We start from the raw sequence: 24,494 nt of genomic DNA on the forward strand, positions 1-24,494 counted from the left end.
AGTAAGTTTGCACCTTGGCAAAACCATGTTGCATTGGAGGTAGAGGTAAATTTAAAATGTGGAGGCAGATTTACAGTTGGGGTAGGGCATGTCCTAGATCAAGTTTAAATTTCAGTGTAAAAATAAAGCTATCAATTATTTGTGTGCTACATGAAAAAGAAGCCAGTATTGTCCTTAGATATAAAATAATGAACTAATTTGCACCCCTTGCATTGCAACATGGTTTGTCCAGGATCAAACTTACTACTTTTTTTGCCTTGCTCTCCTTAATGACTCAGGCCCAATGTGTTAGGATGCAAGATGAGTGGACACCAACACCATTAGAGTTGTCAATGTGAAGTCACTAATTAACTCGCTTATTCTCATATGATTAAAAGCTAAACCTTCGCTATTGATGGACATCTTTGTTAGGACTTAGCAACACCTCACATCACTACATATATTGCAATGCAGCTGGGATAATGAAGAGATGCAGGACAGCTGGTCGAAGGGGTCGTCCCAGGGTAGGATGTGAGCGTCACTTGATTGGATCACTTCCTACCCTGGGACAACCTTTTTGGCCTTTATGTCCCGCTGCTCTCAAGGCTGCTGGATGCATTGCAAAACATGTTGATGCTGCTGGGAGGTTCTATCTCTGTAATGCTCGTTTTTACATTCACCAGTGGAAATATGCTATGTAATATGTTCAGTTTAGTAGTTTAATAACACTGCATGAACCATGCAAAAATAGTGATATATGGGGCTTGGTGTTGATAGGATAAATTCTTTCATGATAGATAGATAGATATGACAAAGAGAGATAGATCAGTGTATCCCAAACCCAGTCCTCAGGGGCCCCTAACAGTGCAGGTTTTCCATGTCACAAGTGAAACAATTATACCACCTGTGGATCTGTTACAATGTGTCAGTCAGTAATGAATCCACCTGTGCTTGAGCAGAGAGAAAAACATGCAATGTTAGGGGTCCCGGAGGACTGAGCTTGGGAAGCACTGAGATAGATACATAGCTATGAGAGAGAGAGATAAATAGATATGAGAGAGAGAGAGAGAGAGAGAGAGAGAGATGTTCTATAGATAGAAAGATAGATGATTGTGATTATTCATCAATCTTTTCTATTGCATGAAGAACATTTAAAACCAAAATTATGATGCTGATATCTGAGATATTAAAACAGTGTATTTTGTGTCTTTTTCTTACAGATTGGCTGTAAGATTATTTTAGCATTTTTCCATTACTGTGTAACAGCAAACTTCTACTGGTTATTGGTTGAAGGACTTTACCTACACACACTTCTTGTGGTCATATTTTCTCCGAACAGACATTTTACAATATATCTGCTGATTGGATGGGGTAAGACATTCTCACTTTTTCTTTCCTCGCAACATCTACTAAAGGGGATATCCACATCCAACGTTAGTTTGCAATTAGCGCAACATTATTTTGTAAATAGTTTATTTTGTATGTTAGATTGTGATTATTTAATTATTTATATCTGACTAGTTTAAAATGTAATAATTACATTTCCTATTCTACATACATATATTCTAGCTATAGACCACGCTTTCTCAGAAGAGAAACTCGCTCTGCTCTTTTGAGAGTGGGGCGTCCGAAAGGCAAGATCGGCACCACGGCCCCTATCTTAATTTTGCTATGAGACCCGGCAATACACTGTTCCACCCCTGTCTAACCAAAGACAGCTATAGTCAGTGCCGTAACTAGAAATTTTGGTGCCCTGTGCGAGACAGGGCACCAGCGCCCCCCATCTAAGTGGGTGTGGCCAACCTAATGTGTGTGTGGCTAGCACTTTACTGAAAGAATTCTTATATATATATATATATATATATATATATATATATATATATACACACACACACACACAGTGGTGGCATTCCAATAAATGAACAACCGGCTGTCTGCCCTAATGACCATTTAATGTATGGAAAAAATATATAGCGATAGGTATTATAATATTTTATGCAGTTAATATGTGTAGGTTTATGGTATCATTGTCTCTCAAACAAACATTGCTGGGGGGGGAGATTATATATATATATATATATATATATATATATATATATATATATTTTATATTCACTTTTTCCCCCCAAGTCTGATGAACTCAATTTGGTTTCAGCTATTGATTCAGTGTAAACTGCATTGAATATCATCTTATATTAGTGCTGGTGTTTACCTCATCCAAAGCCTCAACTAATCCACCTAGATCAGCCAGGGGATTTCCTGTGGCCCTGAACCAAACACAATTATTCACAGATATGTTACTATTCCCAGGCTGTAATTAAGGGGTTCATTGAAGTTTGGCCATTTCCATTTAAAACCTATTTATCCACCTGCAAATATCTTATCTTACATTAGTCCAGATTTTCAGTCCTCGTAGGCAATTATTACATTTTGTGGAGAGAGAGAGAGAGAGATTTTTTTTTTTACTCATAAGAGTTTGAAGCTTCAGCCTTTAAGTCTGTCCCGCAGTGGGACGCATATGTTCTTCATGTTTGTTACAAAATACTTCATATATGTTGCTCGCTATATTTATCTTAGCAGTCGCTCAGATATTCTTTTAAAAAAAAAAAATTCACCAGGGGTATCTAAACTTTTGCCTACAATAACATGCATGCGTGTGTGCATTTAATATAGATTAAATAAATTAAAATGAAATTTGTCTAAAATGTAAAAATGACTTTAGCCAAGCATAAAAATGTAGACAATAAATCCCATGAATTCTTTCTTTTCATTAAGGCGTTCCTACTATATGCATTATTGTGTGGCTAGTGACAAGAATTTATTTAGAGGATACTGGGTAAGTAGAATATGGTTTTATTAATCTGATTATTTGTTCCTTTATTTATCTTGTACATTTAATATATGTTTTGTGTTGTAGATGCTGGGATACCAATGAGCACAGTGTTCCTTGGTGGGTTATAAAAATACCGATTATTATTTCCATCATTGTGAGTAAACTTTCACTTTAACATTCCTTTCCATAACCTGCATATTTATTTAATTTGTTTTAATCAATTGAGATCTATAGAAAATATTTATGATCAAGGTAAAATTGGAACGTGTGATTTCTCATAATTTAATATTATTATTAAGAATGTGATTCTTTTTAAAGTGCATCACACATATTCCACAGTCCTTTCCAGATCTTTTATATATTCTCATTCCTGCCAAGTGATTCCTGGTAATACAGACCAGACCATGGTTACTGATAACAGTGGATACTGACAGTGTGATTCCCAAAGATCTCTATGAGTAGATCTATTCAAGCTACAGTCACAGGGTGCTGTCTGCAGGTTAATAACGATGCATGGAATTGGATGGGAGCAGCAATTACATTTCTGTTGGATGCATACCCAACAATTAAAGTAGCATTAAGCAAGCCCATCCCTCCCCTCCATTACAGGTAGCTGAATCCACCCCCCACACCTTTAAGACACTGTCCTAACTGGATCTGGTGCAGAACAAAAATCTGAAGGTGAATACAACATTGTATCCAATAAGCTGGCTGTGGTATCAGTGGCTATGCCCCTTTGTATGGATCTTCCAATCTGGGACCTGCACAAAGAGTTATAACTTACAAACCTGGCCAGGGCCAGATTTACCAGAGGTCTCACTGGGCTAGAGCCCAGGGGCCTCCGGCATCTGGGGAACCCGCCGGCATTCATCAGGTCGGGGGTGTCCACCCCCCCGACTCTGACTGTCATGGAAAAAGGCAGGCAGCTAACAGCAAATGTTATGCTGTTAGCTGCCTGCTGTCACTGTAGTCCTTCCACGGCATGCAGTAATCTCCTTACTGAGGAGATCTCATGGGAGTGAGACTATGAGTCATAGTCTCACTCTCAAGAGATCTCCTCAGTAAGGAGCTTACTGTGTGACGCGGAAGCACTACAGGGAGTGACAGACCAACGGAAGGAGGTAAGTGCTTGGGGGAGGGGGGGCTCACAGCACCCTTAGCCCAGGGGCCTCCATTCCCCTAATCCGGCCCTGAACCTGGCATCTATACTACCCATGAGTGATGGCAGAAGCAACGTGCACCTAAGCAATGTCAGCTTTTCTCTGTAATAAAGAGCAGACAGCCTGATTAAGGCTCCATTGGGCTCTAGGATAGATACTGGGTTATAGTAATCCAGGCCCCTCAATGCTCACTGGGCCCTAGGCAAGAGTCCAAGAGTCTTGGGGTTAGCTTTACTAAACCCTCTAAAAGGAAAAGTGGTGGTGTTTCCCATAGCAACCAATCAGATTCTAGCTATCATGTTTTACAATGTACTAGATAAATGATAGTAGATATTAGATAAATGATTAGTAAATCTACCCCTTGGTTGCCTAATGGAAGTCTGGGTCTGGCTGTAAAGCATTTAATATAAAACCCATGATTTATTTTATTATGTGGATGTTAGATTAGTATATATTTATGTCTTTACGTGCTCTTTAAACAAGGTTTTATGCAATACTTGTAGGACTGTGTATTAATGCAAACACACTTTGTGCTCCTTTACAGGTAAACTTCTGCTTATTTATTAATATAATTCGAATCCTTCTTCAAAAGCTAAGATCTCCTGATGTAGGGGGCAATGACCAGTCACAGTTTAAGTAGGTATTATTACTGTCTACAATCAAAATATCCATTTTGCTTTGAATGTAAATTGCATATTTATTTCAATGACCGACTCCTATTTAATTATTTTATCTTTTCCGGGTGTTACATATCAAAATTAACATTTTGCATCTAAAGTCAAAATGTAATTGCTCTTTCCCTGCTAATCCCCATTACTCAGGTCCGGATTTAAATTTCCTTTATTTTTTTCCTTTGGGATATCCTGATACTGATTAAGTGATATTGTGCAATTCATACAGATAAGCACATAGATTATCTCAGTAAGTTGTTGCTGACTGTAGCTGGGTGTAAAGGGGCATTATGTGCTGAATGCTGGCTATGCTCCATAGTTTACCTGGCATTTTGTGGCTGAACTGCTGCCACCGCAAGGGGCCACGCAATGTCAAGTCATCCTACCGAGACACTCTCTGCTCTTTTTCACAGGTCATGAGGCTGGAGCAGAGTTAACAACTGTTGAACAACTCGGCTTTAAAAATTGTGCTAAAACTTGTGAGGCACTGAGGTCGCCCTGCAGGAATTGACTTATTGTGCATCAAATTTCAGAATACCACTGGTTCTTAGTGAACTGCTGGGATAGATATTGGTTCAACCCCAAAGTGGTTGACTACACTGTCTGTAGGTGACAGGTACACAATAATATTTTGTACCCCTACTTAATTAAATATAGGAACATGCCTAAAACTGTATGCTGCTTTAGACAATATATACAGGTAGATGTAATGGTGGACAAATGGAAAAGAAATTCCCACATGATATTCCTTTAAAATAAAAAAAAAAGCTTTATTATTATAATAAAACACAATTATTACATTACATTTGTTAAAGACAACAATGACAAGAGTCATGAACATAACTAAAAAATGTGGGTAAATAATTGAAGTGGGATTAAAACATAAACTGCACCCCATGTCTTATTTACAATGTATCAAATGTCAATTAAAAGGACTCAAAATAAAGCAGAAGCTGGCTTGTTAAGCTGGTGATTGCAAGTCCATAAGACAGGCTATAACTCTTATGAACGCCTAGCAAAGTAAATGAATACAGACAGTGGGAAGGAACCTCCAGTGAAGAAGTGCAATGCACATTGTTTTCATGGTTACAGATGTTCCTAAGGAAGATCAGTTATTCACAATGTATCATTCAAATGGCAGCAAGAAAGAGTTTCTGAGGTTTCAACAGGCAATTTCAGCAGAATCCCCATTTGAAGTATCGGGTTGTAGTAGCATAATTATGCAACACTGTTTTGAGTACACTTTAAAGAAAATTCCCTATGTGGCATATACCATATAATAATACCTCACTAGTGGAAAACTGTGATTGGCTGTATGGTAATGACCCTGCAATTGTCTTATTATACCAACATATGGAAGGGTGAATTAGGCTTATGTCTGGGCAGCATTGATGATCACATGACCTGCTCAACCGCATCTCAGCACCACTCTCAGCCCCTATAATACTGCTGAGATTATAATCATCCAAAGCCAAAATATGCTTTAATAAATGGTATGTGGATAAACTACCAATAATTTCAGCATAAAGTTTGTTACTACTATTACCCAGGGTTTCTATGTGCAAATCTATTATCTATCCTGACAGAGCGATGCAGCAGTTTGCTGCCAACTCATTTCAGCTTCATCAAGCTAATTAATCTCACTTTTAATATGTTACCTTTGCTTTATAACAGGAGACTCACAAAATCTACCCTTTTGCTTATACCGTTGTTTGGAGTTCACTATATGGTGTTCGCCGTTTTCCAGATGCCCAGTTTTAGGGAATGTCAGATATGGTTTGAACTTTGCATTGGATCATTTCAGGTAAATAGATATTAATAAAGAAATATTTGGGATTTCTATGATTTGTCTCTATATATGTAACATTTGGAAATGATTATATTTTTTTCTTATAGGGACTGGTGGTGGCGATTCTGTACTGCTTTTTGAACACAGAAGTAAGTTATTTATATTTGACACTAAAAAATAAAAATGGTTGAGCTTATAAACAGGTACAGATGAAGTACGTTGATTTGGGACATATGGCATGATCAGGTGTCCCCCTAAACGCAGTGTATGCCCATTGTGAGATGCGTTCCATCTGTATTTTTACCTGCAAATGAATATTAGGCATCTGCCTTTGGGGATATGCACAACAACATGATCTCGCCCCGGGATAAGGCTATGGAGGTAGGAGCCCCTGCACTATCAACATGGCCGGATTAACCATAGGGCTAACTGGGCTACAGCCCAGGGGCCTCAGGCATCCAGGGGTCCTTGAAAGTGCTCAGCAGCATTATTGATCGGTCGGGGGCGGGGGCGCCCCCGGCGCGATCAATGCTGCTGAGCACTTTCACTATGGTCCTTCCCTGACGCGCTGTATTACCTTACTGAGGAGATCTCATGAGTCTCACTCTCACGAGATCTCCTCAGTAAAGAGCATACAGCACGCTGGGGAAGGAAGTAAGTCGCTTGGGGGCGGCTCGGATCACCGGAGGGGCGGCTCGGATCACGGGGGAATGGAGGCCCCCTTAGCCCAGGGGCCTTCATCCCCTTAATCCGGCCCTATCAACTTTTACTACTTGGTAGTGCAGCTTTAAATATTATCCATATGCTGAAATTACAGCATTTTACAGCCTTGCCTTGGGCCCGTGTGCATGCTAATCACGTAATTAGGCACAGCCCTCTACTATACAATATCAATTTTGTTCTATTATAGCACCAGGGGGTATGATGACGTGATTAGCCCCGCCCCTACCAACTTCACCAACAAAGCGGGCGGGATCCGGGAGGTTGCCGTGCTCTCCTGGGAGTCCGGGAGAGCTCCCAAAAATTTAGACAACTATGGTAAAACGTAAACATTGTATTTATGTAAGGATATGGTTCTACTGTCACAATTTGTTCATTTTAGTCTCAGCCTGACATTTGTAGCATATCATGTAAAGCATCTGCACAGACGAATCATGAAAACGTGGATCAAATCAGTGAGAAAACGTTTACAAACCATGTTTTCTCTATAATAAAGCCACTATATTTGTGTTACCACACCAAAATTCTGTGATTTCTGTTCGCCTATCAGGTCCAAGGGGAGTTAAAAAGAAAATGGAGGAGCCTGTATCTGAACCAATACCTGAGCCATGACTATCGACTACACAGTCTGTCTATTTCACGGAACGGATCAGAAAGTGCACCTCAGTTTCACCGAAATTCAAGGGCACCCTCTATTATGCAAACTGAAACTTCAGTCATTTAACTCCTGCAAGCAAATACAGGACAATAAAAATGGCTACTTTAAGGACTATTAAAAATTATGCGCAGCTAAAAGTGGTATCATAGATACAGCGACTGGTTTATTTCAGCTCCGATGACCAATGGACTTTTATATGAACTTTGGAACTTCAAGTTGCACTTACCGCTCTATAGGCTTTTTTCTACCATCCATTTATTTTCATCTAATTTATTATAATAGCGTATCTTATTTACATTTTGTGGAACATATTCAGTTATTTGAGTATTAAAGTATGTTATTTTGTATTGACTCTTATGAAAATTGGTAAATAATATATGTTATGGAAATTTGGGTAACATTTATTGAAACAAATTTATCAAAAATATCTATAGCTAGCAATTAAACTGATTTTATTATTATAATTTTTGAGATGTGGGAATGTGTACAGTATTAGTTGAAGTTTGTCATATTAATAATATAGTTTTGTTACCCAGCAATTTTATTCACACTAAAAGGGCAAGGGGTAAATGTATCAAGCTGAGAGTTTTCCAGCGGGTTTGAAAAGTGAAGATGTTGCCTATAGCAACCAATCAGATTCTAGCTGTCATTTTGTAGAATGCACTAAATAAATGATAGCTAAAATCTGATTGGTTTTTCAAACCCGCCGAAAAACTCTCAGCTTGATACATTTACCCCCAAATATCACTTTCTGTTGTCTGAAATACTTAGGTGTGCCAGCCAGCCTTGCATGCATTTATTTGGTGATATCTGAAGCTTTCGAGATTGTGGATCTACTGTACAATGTGCATCTTCCAATATTCAGCTTTAATTTTCCAAACTAAAAGATAATTGTTACATTTGTATCATAGGCTGCATGTGCTTGTACGATGATGGTGGAGGGTCCGACAGTTCAATTTCACACTGCACTACCTGTAATCTGATCTGTAACCAGTTTCTTCACGTTTTCCCTGTATGTGAACAGATGCCTGCGCCATGGCTACCAACTGCATAGTACAGCCCACGATTCTGCACCTTTCTTCTAACTTGGTAGATAAAATACAGTATCAGCATCTATTTACATGAGCAAAATCTAAACAGATACCTCTGCATTTGAATAAAATATATTGACAGCATAGTATTTTACAGTTAGAAAGCAAAAAGTATTGCCTTGATGTGTAAAAAGTCACACTGTACACTTAGCTTTTATAGCCTGGAGTGTATACTTTTCAGGGCCACTGAATCAAACAGTATACATAGGCCTTGAATGTAGGTACCTCAACCCGGTGGTAATCATTTATACGATGACCGGATAGTCAACCATGTCTATCATTAAAAGGACAATCAAAGCAAAGTATTGTTTAATGTATTAAGACATAGCATAGTCTGAGGATGTAGAAGCTGGAAAAATAGCACTCAATCAAGTACTATCAAATTACCATACAATAGTTTCTTTACATCCCGTTTGGGGTATCAACTTGTCTATGGCAAAAGTAGTAACCATACTTGTCTACTTTCTTCACTTCTGTTAGATCCCAGAACAAATATTTCATCAGGATCTATCAGAAGTGAAATCTGGTGTAATAATGATCAGATCTGAAGGTATTGTGTATGTGGCAATCATCTGACTGTGCTGATGGTGCCTCTTCGGATCTGACCATTCGGCTTAAGCAGCGAGCACCTGGATTTTTCAAATTTGGCTACACACATTAATAGCTAAGATCTGACTGCTTGGCCAGAGTATACTATTACCAATAAGAAAAGAAGCATTTCATACATAAAGAAAATAAATGTATTCATGTTTCCTAAGGGTTTGATTGCTTCATGCATTACACAGACTGTGAGGTCATTTACAAAATATATTACACCAAGGTTTTTCCCCTGGATGTTTGTTGTATTGTATCCAACAACAATTGTATCTACTGGAATAGCAATGATTACATGATAGTGTTGGAGGCTGCAAGCAATTGGGGAGTGGTTACTTGGTCTTAAAGAGGACCTGTGAGGTCCATCACATAAATAAATATCCCCCCTCTTATGCGAATGACCTTATTAAAGTAATATTTTGTATTCTACTAATAAATGTTTGCAACACATGGACCAAGCTTATCACTCAGTCCAAGGGCTTGAGCAGCAGGATCCATTTATACTTAGACTTACAGGTGGGTGGCCAAGTTAGACAGATCCACTTGTTCCGTACAAAAGCTCACATTGAACCCAGGGGCACACGCAGGGGGGGTTTCTGGTTCTCCAGAAACCCCTCCCCTCCGCAGACCAACTGGAGCTAAACACTGCAGCAGTGTACTGTACAGCAGCCGCGACGCTGTCTAAGAAGCGTCCATGGCGGTGCTGTATTGTACTGCAATACAGCACTGCCGCGGACCCTTCTTTGACAGCGCCGCGGCTGCTGTACAGTACAGCATCGCCAAAATGGAGCGTGGCCGCATGCGCAGCAGCTCGCTCTCGCTCTTTCTTTTTTTTGGGGGGGGGGGGGAGGACACCCCTCCTTAAAAATCCTGCGTTTGCCCCTGGAACCTACTACTACGTTTGAAAGGTGGTTGCACACTTCAGTAGACAGAATTAATTATTTAAATGGATGCATGGCCATGCCTGAAAATAATCAGATCAATTTCGATTGGACGATTTTCCAGAATTGCACTTAATTTTTAACCATACATGCAGCAATATTAGGTCTAATTTACCATTTATTGGTGTCAATAATGAGTGGCCAACATTAATTATCTTGGAGACAATTGCCTCAGTACCTTGTATGCACCATTATCCTAATGACTCAAAAGTTGGATGTTTCCAATAAGTATTGAAGCACCTAAGGCTTGTGTCATCAAGCTATCATGCATGCTTACTGCTACTAGGTTACTTTGTAACAGTGATAAGCACAAATCCCCTCTTTGGATCTAAGATAGCAAGATTTATAAGAAGTATAAGAAGTAATTGCTATCAAGATGTTTCATTTGAGCTGAAACAAAAGAGAAAAATTATTTATAAAATAATGTATACATGAATAAAAAGGTGACAGGTTCTTTTTGAACAATACTTATACTTAATGTAAATCCAACAAGGAAGCGTTGACACTTCTCTTTTAATATTCAATTAAGAAAAGAAAATCATTAGGGAAGTAACATATCAAATCCAGATTTGTGTTTGCAGGTAAATGCAATTAGCTACTAATTGATTTCTATCAACATTATTGTGTGCTTATCTAAATGACAGTCAATCAGCATTTTGTAAATATGCCTTTTATTATTGTTTGTGTTGTAATAATAAGTATTTTTTTCTTAAAGAGTGTTTACAAGTTTCTGACAACATAGGGGTCTTTTGGAATGATTAAGAACTTATAAAAACCTGTTCTGTTTTTAATAAATTGATATGTAAAATATTCAGCTTCTGCAATTACTTTGTAAACTTGTAAAATCAGAAGCAAGTACAACATTCCTCTGCCAGGGATGTATCAAGGTAGAGAGTCCAATACAAATAGAGTATTTTTAGTACATGTTGATTTTTTTCTAGTGTTTTTTCTAGTATCCTCATGTTCCTTCTATAAGGACAGCAAGTGCAATTCAGGATTTGGCTATCCATCAGATTAATAAATGAAGATATTGGATATTTTCAGCTCTCTCGTCTTTCTAAATTCCCAATCTACTAACCTGTGGGAGGACGAAAAACAAGGGATGAATCAGTACAAAAAATAGGAAGAGTCCTAGTCAAGCACAAAAGAGGAATTGTACCCATCTGAGATTGACTGCACTAAGTTTACCGATAATTCAAGTTACATCCTGTTAACTTTATTGAGAAGTACCATCCTGTAAAAGTAGTTTTACCACCAAGGCCACAGACCTTTATCACTTTGTACACTTAACTAAGTCCAAGATGTACTTTTTTTAAGGTTTAAATTATATTGAAACAAAAGGGTAAAAGATCAGTTACCCTGGGACCCATGACAGGGCCTGATATTACACTTCCTAGCAATGGGGTCTTGATAACAGTGGGTATAAAAGGACTTGTGTCTCACCCACCTGGACTCCTAGTAAGACAAGGGACCCTTTGTTTCAAAATCGAGGTTGATTGATAAAAGTGGTGTCTAAGTCAAATAACAAAATTAGTAACATGAACCTCAACCTGTTACATAGCCCTAGTATTAGCCCAAGCCCTAAATCTGAGCCTACCACAAACTTTAAAACCAGAGATAACACTAGTTACCCTTCTCGTTAGCTCATACCAATGGGCCCAACTAATGAAATCTTTTACTTTGCCCACTGTTTACTTAAAGCAGTGTTGGGATAATTAATAAGGTATTGAGGGTGTTATGGCTTACCTAGCATAAGCTTTGAGAACTAGCGGAAGAAGTCTTTATCCATAGTAGCTGCCTTTCCCATAGAGTTGGATGCACTAGCAGGTACTTGGATGCCCTCAGGACTTTACTCAAACGTAGCAAAAGCTTATGAACTGGAACCAGTAGCTTGGAGGTAGAAGGCAGGTAGACAAGCGACACAGCACACGGATAACCAGGATCAGACTAGATGTTGTGGGTCAGGTCAGGGCTGGCAGCAGACAAGGAAAAAACCAGAAGACAGAGCCAAAAGGTTAGGGGCAAGCAGCAAGCAAGCAGGGTCAAGAAACAAGCCAAATGTCACAACAGGTATCAATCAGAGGCAGACAGAAATCCACAAGAACAGAGAGCTGGTCAGCTAATGAAAGGCACCAAATGCTATAACTGAAAGGGAGGCTAAGCCCTCCCTGCCTTAAATACAGACATGGACCAATCACGGGGCAGAATACACACAGCCCCTTTGGGCACACAGGAGACAGAATAATTAATGAGCGCACACCCTGGCAACAGCCGGGACACGACCACTATAAGCTTATCAGTGATCAAACTTGTTATACTTCAGCCAGAAATGATCAGATTATGACTCAAGTGGTTCATCCAGTTTCCTGGTGTGAGTATGTTTGTGTGGGTTGTCACAAGACATTTGTCAAGAGGCGAGCAGGAGTTCCCCCAATCAACCCCTGGTGGACCTTGCCAAGATCTGCAACACCAAAGGGAGAAAGTTATGGGAAAATGTGGTATTCCCTCAGGCGAGGTCAACCAGCATCCGATGACAGACCTATTTTGAAAGACAGTAACTCAAGTCCCCATCTCCCAGATACTTAGGGGCTCAGTACTAGGAAAAAGCAGGAAGGGTTGTAGTGAACTGAGAACAATAACTTAAGATGGTTGTAACTCTAAAGCCAGAAATGTCCTGGTGCAAGGAAGAACTGGTCAAGATGATGGGGAGACTGATTCATTAGGGCACATATTCTGAGCTCAATCTGCGCTTAGAATATGACACCCGTATTTTGGATTTGCGCGGGGCCTCTAGTCTTCAGGCGATGCATGTACGTACAGAATGCTTGCAGTCCTGGCAATTTATGATTATGCTGAGCCAATCAATTTTGATATTGATGTTCTTTCAAGTTTGCCTACATATTCCTACAGAGGGGAGAAGAGAAATGAGTTGAGTTTTCTGTCCCAGAGATGCGAGGAATGTTTCAGACGAATGATGTAGGCTTATCCCTTCTTTAAGGAAATTTTGACTCACAGGGTGCCACAGAAGAAATTCTGCCCTTTCGGTACTGCTGGAATAACTAGTGCATACATGAAGTATCTGCCTAAAGTCATGGCCTGCTGGATAAAAAGCAACAGCAATGAGGTTACTGGTGAAGAGAGGCCAGAGCCTCCAAGTGGGTGTACAGTAGACAGTGGAAGTGTCACTGCTAGAAAGAGTTCCTCATCGTGAGGAGAGGTATCGAGAGAACAAATGGAAGGGTGTTGAGGCCCATAGACAGCTGGTCTTGTTGCCAAATATTAGAAGCTCATCCTGCATTCTCTACATACTGAACTCAAGCATTTGTGGATAGACACAACAGTGGGCTTAGTCATGAACAGTAAATGCAAATAAGTTTTTAAAACAGTTTTTTATTAAGGGGTTCTTCATGCTGGCCTAACTTCTTCCCAGAAAGTTCTAAAACAGGTCATACTGTTCCTTCATTTACTTATCAGATATGGATACGCATGATATTTGACAAAATATTATATTTTCCTTTCTTTTTATTTCACTTCATTCAAACTTAACCCAACTGCTCAGCCTCCTGTCACCCATTTGAGATGTCCTGATATATCACAGAACCACAAAGAATGGAATGGGTCTTTTGTTGGATATTATTGATGGATAATGATATAAACTTAAACAGAGATTCCAAGAGATTTTAGCTTTTACAACCTGTGCCATAAATTGGTAATGGACACTCATCTGCAGCTAAAAACAAAGCTTTCTCTCTCTTAACAGGAATGCATCAGGGGGAGCACAAGAATTTAGAGGCAATCAACAGTTAGCAAAGTAAATTACTTGCCCTCTCTCAGGTTTTAAACCATGGTTGGACAAAGTGTTCCTGTGAGCCACACGACTTGTATGTAGCTTGCCTATGACAATGGGTATAATACTTTATCCCTGGTTTGTTTCATAAGTATGGATGACTGCATAGTGCAACTTCTCTTACTCTGCAAGCTGGATGTCATTCCTGACATATATTACTATTGTAAATGCTGTGTGAAACACTTTATTAAAAGGTTGTATGCAAAATACAATTCGAATAAAAATGTTCAGTGTGTGTGTGTGTGTGTGTGTGTGTGTGTGTGTGTATGTTAGGGAGTTTAGACTGTAAGCTCCAATGGGGCAGGGACTGATGTGAGTGAGTTCTCTGTACAGCGCTGCGGAATTAGTAGCGCTATATAAATAGCTGATGATGAAATGTCCAAAATAGTTGTAAGCCCTAGGTAGATGTAGTGTTAGTGTGTGTGGACAGTGTTTAGAATAGACAGTGCAGAATAGTAGTGCAGACAGTATAGTAATTAGTATACATTTGTAGATTACTTAGCATAATATGGTTCCTCATATGTAGCTTTACTGTAACTAAACAAATTTTGATATTCCACCATGTGGACACTTCATAACTGAGACGTTGGATAGCAACAATATTATATCTGTGCTAATCAACAGGAGGAAACAGCAATAGATCTACAATGTGTTTGTAATTAAAAATGTAACGTTACACAAAGGGTTAGATGTCCTCAGCTCAGCTGTCCACGCTAGGTATTCAGAATCAGAGGCGCTTTGGCAGGTTTTGGTGTTGATGTCACACTTTCACAGTCTGTAGGTCATGTTCATTTACGTTCATTTTATTTCCCTTGATTTTATAGAAATTTGAATACAAGACTATCACCAGTAAGTGGCAGTAAACAGGCTGATGTCATGGGTATAGTTCATCCTTTCTAAACGCATTAACCTCTATCTTTCTCAACCCAAGGGTATGAATACAGACGTACTTTATATTTCTCTGATTATACAAAGGTTGACAATGTTTGCAACGAACCTCCTGAATTGTCTGAAGATGTTGTTGACTTTTTAGTGATGGCTAACAAGGTTATTTCAGGGAATGCAAACGTGTCCTATACAGGCTGCTCTTAAATGGCAACAACAGTAGCATCCATAATATGTAAGACTTGTGTTGCTTTATTATTCAGCATAATGTAACTCAAACATGTGAGATAAGGTAATTTTTATCAAAACAACACATTTCACTGCACACTTGTATTTATTAAACCAGCAATTCCATAACAAATGAGTTGTGTTTTTTTAATGTAATCAATATGACAGACTTTAAGATTGCTGTTATTTACTATTTTTCCAGACTTTTTTCTTAAGGCTGCTTTTAATGACTTATGGTTTTGGACTATCGTGGCAACCAGTCACATGACACATGATTTAGTAAGCAGAGGAGCTTTGGAATGACTCTCTGAGCTATGTCTGCACTGTGACATCCCCCTTCTCCAGCTCTGTCATCGCATGACATGCTGAGAACTGTGAGCGAATGTCTGTGTAGCAGACTGACTGTGCTTGTGCCCAGCAGCCATTTTTGTTTGCCAATAAGAGAGCTGTGGGGAAAGAAATAAGGATTTGTAGGAAGATAAGTAGGCAAAATGATGCATTGCTAAAGCGAAATAACTTAAATATTGCTGATTAAAGCAATACTTTCCCATATACATATTTGAGAAGACCTTTCTCTTTAAGTATCAAACCGCAGAAAGTAACCAGGTAACATATGTCAATGACATATACAGGAATCCAGTGGTTGAAGTGGGGTTGTACACGGTGGCATGCCCCTTCTCCTACTGCCTTCATTGCATACTTGTCAACATAGGCAACTTGTTTCCTGGAAGGTCCAGGGGGGAGCAGGTGGATGTGTAGGGGCTGGGCTCAGAGAATCACTCTATCAGCCCCGTCCCCTAAATGGACATCACTATTTTTGACCAATAAAAACAGTGGGTGGGGCCACAATGGCACTGAGTCACCCCCACCATTAAATTTACAGGACTGTCCGGGATACTGGAGAATTGCCTGCTCTTCCGGGAGGACTCCGAGAAATTTGGGAGTCTCCCGGACATTCCGGGAGAATAGGCAACTATGCTTCATTGTAACCCCTCCCTGTAACTCCAGATAGGAAGTGTGGTTGTGCTGGTCCGATGCAAGCCCAGGGCTAGGCCACCCTGGGTGGGGAAACTCTCCAGGCAAGCCCCAGGCTTCTGGGCCTGTGCTGGAGACCCAAACAGATCTGCCTTCAAAACCTTAAGTTATTTCACAGCCAGGTAATTTGATGAATATCGCTAGAGCATGTGCAAAAAAGGTAAAGATGAAGGAAAGAAAGAGAATGTGACACAGTTTGGGAAGTCAAACTAGCAGCAAACAAATGGAACAGCAAATGCAACAGCTTCAAACAAAGGAAATACAACCGCCTTAAGAAGAAATGCAACAAATCCAGGATAAACCAAAGTACACAACAAAAAACTGCAAAGAGTACAGGAGGGCAAACAATGTGCAGCAAACTCACCTTCTGTGCCTCCCACCGAAAACAGAGGAAAACACCACTGAAAAGTCAGACTATGCCAGAAAATTTGCAACAGCAAGTGTTTGTAACCAGCCCAGGTTTCATCATTATTATCCTTTATTTGTTAGGCGCCACAAGAGTTCCACAGTGCACAAACAAAAAAATACCAAAAGAGCGAGGGAGGTCGTTCCAGTGAAGGGGGGCTGCACGGGAGAAGTCTTGGATTCTGGAGTGGGAAGAGGTGATCAGAGTGGAGGAGAGGTGACAGTCATTGGCCGAGCGCAGGGAGCGGGCAGGAGTGTGAATGGAGAGGAGGTTAGAGATATAGGGTCATTTGATATCAGTTAGGTGGACGTGACCTTGGGAGCACTAATAAAGTAATAAAGCCTGTGTCAGTGGATCCTACTAAGCTGCAATCTGAAGAGAAGCCTTTGGGGCCAGTGAACAAAGTGCTGGTAAAGCTGCAGCTACAACAAACTCAGAATCCAGACTGCAATCTGGAGATCCTGACCACATGGGATCAGCAATGATGGTGATTACAACTAGTAAGATGCCAGAGAGGTGTATACCTGTCGCTGAGAGACATGTGGCAGAAAGAAGCAGTAATATAGGAAATATGGACATGACTAAGGGGAGACATTCTCCAAGGCCAGAAAGATCAGAGTGGTTTTAAACAGCAGAATAAATCTCTATCAAGAGTAAGGGGTATATTTACTAAACTTTGGGTTTCAAAAAGTGGAGATGTTGCCTATAGCAACCAATCAGATTCTAGATGTCACTTTGTAGAATGTACTAAATAAATGATAACTAGAGGCATGAGTCATTAAGGATCTTAACTTAAGAAACTTCTTATTTAAGTCTCCTGGACAAAATCATGTTACAATGCAAGGGGTGCAAAGGGGTGCAAATTAGTATGAGTTAAATACTGAATGTTTTTTCATGGTTCCTCCTTACTTGTTGTTTAAGGGTGAAGGGGATGTCAGAATTGCACTTACCTAAATGGCATTGAGCTGGGAGATGTTGTGGATATTCAGCTGCAGACCTCATTTTGCTGCAGTAAAGGCATGCATATTTGCAGCCTGCTCCTGCAAGGTACTGTGGTCTTGTGCATGTGGTGATGATGTAAACAGTGCTATAGCAGCATTAAAAGTCCCAAGAAATATAAGCCACTGTTAACCTGGATACCTCCTTGATGGGTGTGTTCCTAGCATTATCTAAACTGATCTAATTGTTGCTGACCTTGCTTGCTACATTAGTGTTCTACGTCAGTGACACGGAGAGCTGCTGAGCTGCACTCAGGGTCTGCACTTTTTGCTTTTTTAATTGAGTGTGTCTGGGTGATAAATCCCCACCAATGCACAGAACCCTTGTTACAGAAACATGTCAGTGTAACTGGCAATGAGAATGTACCCCTATTGGTGGAGGAAGTCCATCACACAGCAGTCATCAGCACAAAAAAATGGTGTCTGTGACAAACTCACTGGTGCATCAAGTGGGAACTAATTAGTCATTGGAATCTAGCTTAAAACTGGCAATATGACAGATATATAGACTGTTTTTATAAATGCTCCAGATATGTATGTAGGAACTACTTGAATTACTGCTAGATATTTAAATGTCCTTTTTGGGACTACATGTAAGAAAGCACAAATTCCCTTTAAAAAAAGACTTGTACAAAGTCCCCCAACCTCCATATTTCAAGCTTTAAATTGCAAGGAAATACTAGGAACCGCTAACACACAGTGATCTGTATTATTTAAATATGCACCCAGCAATGATTTACATCATTTCTCCATTAAAGCCTTAAACATTTCATTAGCATTCTTAGGGGGAGTTCATGTTTTAATCTATAAAGCCTGTAGAGCTCTGCTTCCCATCAAATGAATATGAAAGCTCAGTATTAATTCTTGCACTTAATTTGTCTGAATTCAGAAAGCAAACAGAGTAGAGAGATTCACACACTCACCATGGAAATATATTTTACCAGTAAGATATAAGATGAAACCTATGAGCAAACGGCAAATAATTCCTTTCTGAACTTCCTTTAGGTATAAAAAAAACCTATTAGCTAAATATAGAAAGAAAAACAAGATGCCGACTGTACCTAATTTCCAGGGACAGTCAAAGATTTAAAAACTTGTTCCTGGAAATGTCCCTACTGAACAATAAAATTCCTGTTTAGCTGAATGTTATGCTACTCTTATTCTATAAGCTTTAAATGTAATATTGAGTGAAGAGGTGTATTTAAGACTATTTGGCTTGACCTGTCTACTACTGTCGCTACACCGGTGACTGTCTTGGAGAACCACGACCTGCGTACCCTCTGCAGCTAAGCCCAAGCTCCCTTGCGGGGATCCCTGGTGAATACCAGGGGTACGTTAGACTCCGCGCCTCCCTGTTCAGTTGCGCCAATACCGGTTAGTGGCCATCTCTGCAATTCCGTGACAATTTCTCAAGACATCTGTAGATGGCACAATAAGTAGAGACAGGCACCTCCTACCTTAATCATCATTATCATCATTTATTTATATAGCGCCACCAAATTTCGTAGCAATTTACAATTTGGAGCAAAACAAAAGTAGTTTATCATAAGGTAGAAAATCACGTATAGTAACAAACAGTCCAGCATCAACTAGCAGTAGAATGAATAGACCCCTCATGCAATCTTCACAGTCAACACCTTCATCATCAACCTCTTCGTTATTAGTATGTAGACCAGCATCCAAATTTAAAATGCAAACTGACTCCCCTGATGCCGCCGAAGAGGCATCCTTGCGCACTACGGCCGCTACTGCTGCTGTTGCTGGGGGTGATAGTTCTGTAAAGAAGGGTGCAAAGAAGAGTAAGCATAGTTTTAAACAATTGTCTATGGAACAAGCAATGGCAAGTGTGACAGCCAGCATCCTGGTCCAGCAGATCACTAAAGCCATGACAGTTATGTCAGCATTAGATGGGTGTCCAATTGCAGCCATCAATGCATCAGTATTTAGCAGATTAGTTGAGATCCTGTGTCCACGCTACCAAATTCCATCTCAATTCCATTTCTTCCGAACAGCAATTCCTGAGCTAAACATGGAGATTAAGCAAAAAGTCATTCAGTCCCTAGAAAATGCCATTGTACCGACTATCCACTTAACTACAGATATGTGTACAAGCGGTACTTGTCAAACAAAAGACTACATGACTGTGACAGCCCATTGGGTAGGTGTATCACCTTCAGCAGCAGCAGGCCTGTAGCGTCATCATCTTCCTTCTCACCCATTCAGCATAATAGAGAGAGCACACCGTGCCAGGTCATTCACAGCACCCTGTCTTTTGGGCGCCTACTAGTACAGGTGTGATACTACCTCTAACACAATTGTTTTCAGATCAAAACATTTGGGATTATAAAAGCAATGGGGGGAGGGGTTATGTGCTGCTCAAAGTCAAACAGCACCCTGTATTTTGTCCACTAAGTAGCTCAGATGTGATACTGCCCCTCACACAATTTCATCCAGATTGAAACACTTTGATTTTAAAAGCAAGAAATAATATTTTTTGTCCACTCTTAATAAGTTTACTTATATACTATTACAACCAGGCTCCACTGCTTGTCTACTCTTCACTCTCTCACACCCAATTGATCAGCACACAATTCCAGCAGGCTGCTCTGTAAATAAACTTTTAAGATGTGTGCAGTAAAATCACAGCTATTGCAATATACATTGCCTCTTTCACCCTGTCCAACCCTCTATTTCTGAGAACAGAATTGCCGCAAACATCCTACCCACATGCTATAACTTCTAAAAAGGCAGCTGAGAACCGGGGCGAGGGCTATATATAAAAGATATTGATCCAAAACCGAGATCTGACATTTTACCGGAAATTACATTTTTCCTCGATTTCAGATCCAGATTTGGTCCGAGAAACCAAGTCATGACTTGGTTCAACTTGGTGGGCTCAAAATTCGGAACCGAAACTGAAACACTGATATTGAATTTAAAATGCAGACAAATTTTATATTGAAATCCAAAAAAAAGTATCATGATGAGGACTGCAGTGCTCCAAGTTCCTATTCAGTATTGCAGATCACGTGCTTTGATCCACCGCTAAAAGTGTTCCTGTAAACTATTTTAAAATGTTGGTAACTGCTATTCCATAACAATACTCGTTTGGGCACATTGTAATTTAACCATTGAACAGTATAACAAAGAAAAGATACTCTGAATCTGTTATTTTGCTTCTTTCTTTTAAAGTGGTATTGTCTCCTACACTGGTGACAGTTATTTTGGGAGTTAAGGCAGTGTTCATGAGAATGTATCCTATTCAGTGGCTTAGCATCTGGGGCAGAGCAGTCATAATCCACTGTTACTCACCAGACTACTATTACCCAAGCCCTTCTCTTGCAACCTAACAGCTGGTGAGTGAGACCATGTGTTTAGAGTCCCAGCAATATGTTAGTCTACTTTTGCACAACACCTACAAATGACTGCATAGAAACTCTGGGATAATTTATAGTTATTGGCATCATAATCCGAGCGATACTCATAGAGTTATTAGCTTCTCTATGATGATAGAGCTGCTCAAAGCTCTGCGTGGGCTCAAAATAAGTGCTAGACATAAAGATAAAAGATAATGGGCTTGAGTGTTATGGAACAGACCTATGTTTAAAGTGGATGGATGGTGTCTCTGCAAGGATAGTGTGTCTCGGCAATGGTTGATCCCTGTGCAATGAGGGAAGTGGGATGACTGCAAAGCAGGGAATGTCCCTGAGCAACTGGTAGAGTACTCTGTGTAATATGGGGGTCACTGTGTAAAATGACTGGGTACCTCTGCATTGGGTCATCTCTGAGTGCAATAGGGGTCCTTGCAATTGGGCCTGTGCAATGGAGTGGGAGACTTTGTGCAATGCATCTTCCATTGCCCAGTATATAGTTCAGGTAGAAAGCGATTTTGTTGTAAAGGAAGCCTTTCGCTCAATTTCAGTGAAGATGAACTACCTGATCCATGAGGTAATAGAAAGAAGCAGGGGGCCCATGGAGACCAAAAGGCATTGTTACAAACTGAGGTAGTACAATGCGGGTGTCAAGGAAGTTCTGTGCTTTGCTTCCATGGCTTGACAGTGCCAATATCCTTGTACGATCCAAGGTGGACTTAAGCCAGGTGTCATTCACCCATGACATCAGGTAAACATCAAATTGGTTAATTCTGTAAAAGTCCATCCAAAAGTGGATACTTTCTTCAGGCTTTGGGACAAGAACCATGGGACCATGGGACTACTCCATTCACTCAATGATTCTTAATGACTCCTAGCCTAAATAACTCTTGAAACTCTTTGTTTACTAGTACTTTTTGCCTTCTGGAAGCCTAGAGGGTCTTTGGCAGACCATGATCCCTTGAGCATAATGATATTGTGCACTATCATTTTGCTTTTTTCTGGAGAATCAGAAAATCCATTGAAAAACTCCATAACCAAAGTAAAATATTCACCCGTGAGTCATCCTGAGATTGAGGAGTGGCACAAGGGAAAGTATTAAGACAGCTTCCTTGTGCTTGGACAATTAAATATCCCAATAAACAGATTGTGTTTCAACCCCCTTACCCGTTAAAATCTTTTGTGAGATCCAATTCATCCAATACTTTTCCTACAGTTTTCCTCGGGTTTACCCTCTCATCAAAAACACATCAGGAGAGAAAGGAACTGTTGGTCTCTGAAACATCAAGTGAAATATCTGATACCTTCTTGAGACAAACAACAAAAAGTCTAGCCAGTTTCTACCTAAACATGTACATTTGGGTAGGACCAAACATTCTCATTGCAGTCAATGCTAATATCACTTTTATAGGACACCTCTTTCTGAGGCAGGTATTACATGTCATGGAACACACAGAAACAGTAGAATTCTCACAATCTGCCTAGTTTAGCTCTACCCACCACAGAGGCACCGAGACTAGCGTGGCAAAGGTTTTCATCAGGGACCCCCGAAAGGAGGTTGGTCTTCACTGCTACACCACGCAGGTCATGTTCTCTAGATGGGTACCAAAAGAGACCGACAATTGAGATGAGTGTTCACCGGTAAAATGAGATCTCAGCCGAAGCAGAGCAGATCCAAACAAAGGAAGCCGGAAAATGAAGAGCCGTTCTAGATACAGGATACTGGTAACAAGAATAGCTGTATACTGGATATCAGGATTAGCTGAGAAGCACCAGACACAGGTTACCAGGATTAACTGATTGCAAACTGATGTCTTTTCTTCTCTTTCTAAAATGTAAGAGTCTTTCAACTATATTTAATCCAGGCACATCATGGCACAGTCGAGAGACTTATCGAATCAGGAGATGTGAAAGTACATTAATGAATTGATATAGGACCATGGCTTCCTCTATCTTGATGGCAGTCTGAGTCCTGGGCTGTTATAAGTCACAACAGGCCCAATAGACCTTGGGCCTGTTGTGCAAAGGCCCAAGGTCTATTGGTTGCAGTACAGACTTTTACCTGAAGCACTGACAATTTATGAGTAAAGTGAGAGGATGTCCAGAATAGCACCCTTGACCTTTTTATAGTCACCAGCAGTGTCTTCAGTCACCATATTTACATAGATCACTGGTGCTTCCCTAATTAACAGAGATGACAGGTGGATTACCCAGAAAGTCTGTGACCAGATCTGGGGGTAAATGTATGAACATGCGGGTTCTTCAACAACGTGTTCAGCGATTAAATTTCAAGCGGCGCTGCTTTGTAAAGGGAAACTTCCTTTTACAATGCAGCGCCGCTTGAAATTTATTCGCCGAACACGCGGGTGTTGAAGAACCCGCATGTTCATACATTTACCCCCTGGACTGTGATTCTCTCTAACTTTGCTAGAAAAGCATCAAGATCACCTTAGGGATCAAGGCAGCAACTGCTTTTGGGAGGACAGAGTTTCATTTAGCATATATGTCCTTTTAAAGGGCATAAACATGATTGAGAGGAACGGGTGGAGGTATCCTACATTTTGATGACGTTAGCATCTTCCTTATATATGCTAGCTCTCCGCCATGCCAGTATTTGTGTATTATTATAAACTATGGTATATTTACTATGTTTACTGTATTAGTGTTATGGTTAGGATTGGGTGCGATATGCTAAACAGTAGTATAATGTTAAAACTACATTATACAATATAAGTAATACAATTCATGCATTTCTTGAAGTGGAATAAGTTGAACATATTAACAAAAGCATTCCAATGACTACATATTAGTCATTTAGCTAAATGATAGTAAAATACATTAAACCACATGACAGTTCAAAACACAGTAAGTAAGAACACAGTAATATACAAAAATGGAAGTGCAAAAATATGTTGTAACACAAACCTAGTGGTACAACTTTAAATATAACATACAGATGCATCCAGAGCATTGATGGGACAGTCGTCATCATCATCAAGTAAACTTGACTCAGCGCTATGGAATACACAAGACATCACTCCTGATGAACGTTTTTGCATGAACTTCAGTTTTAAAACCATCACTGTGTTATACTAGATGCTTCAAATCCAATTGATGGCATTTTTAAAATCACATAGCAAATCACACACTGATTCCCCACCTTCCCTCAGTTTCATAAAGTTATGTAAAAACAGTCCATAACTATAGTTAAAAGTGTAGTTTCAATGAGTACTCAGATGAACAGCCCTGTACAGCTTCATTCAATTAATACATCACTTCCATAAAGAT

The 24,494-nt window shown here is 39.9% G+C and overlaps 1 protein-coding gene across 1 annotated transcript in view; it reads left to right on the forward strand.

The window, feature by feature from the left end:
* VIPR2 (vasoactive intestinal peptide receptor 2) overlaps positions 1–11,413 on the forward strand; it is a 74,858-nt gene extending 63,445 nt beyond the window's left edge. The window contains exons 7-14 of the mRNA XM_075212106.1: positions 1,200–1,350; positions 2,755–2,815; positions 2,897–2,966; positions 4,517–4,608; positions 6,318–6,447; positions 6,540–6,581; positions 7,703–10,185; positions 10,246–11,413. Coding sequence (XP_075068207.1) covers positions 1,200–1,350; positions 2,755–2,815; positions 2,897–2,966; positions 4,517–4,608; positions 6,318–6,447; positions 6,540–6,581; positions 7,703–7,876 — 720 coding nt within the window. The 3' untranslated portion in view covers positions 7,877–10,185; positions 10,246–11,413. The remainder of the gene's footprint in view (positions 1–1,199; positions 1,351–2,754; positions 2,816–2,896; positions 2,967–4,516; positions 4,609–6,317; positions 6,448–6,539; positions 6,582–7,702; positions 10,186–10,245) is intronic.
* Positions 11,414–24,494: the final 13,081 nt, after the last annotated feature.

This window comes from Mixophyes fleayi, chromosome 5, assembly GCF_038048845.1.
Source record: "Mixophyes fleayi isolate aMixFle1 chromosome 5, aMixFle1.hap1, whole genome shotgun sequence".
In the NCBI taxonomy this organism is placed as follows: Eukaryota; Metazoa; Chordata; class Amphibia; order Anura; family Limnodynastidae; genus Mixophyes; species Mixophyes fleayi.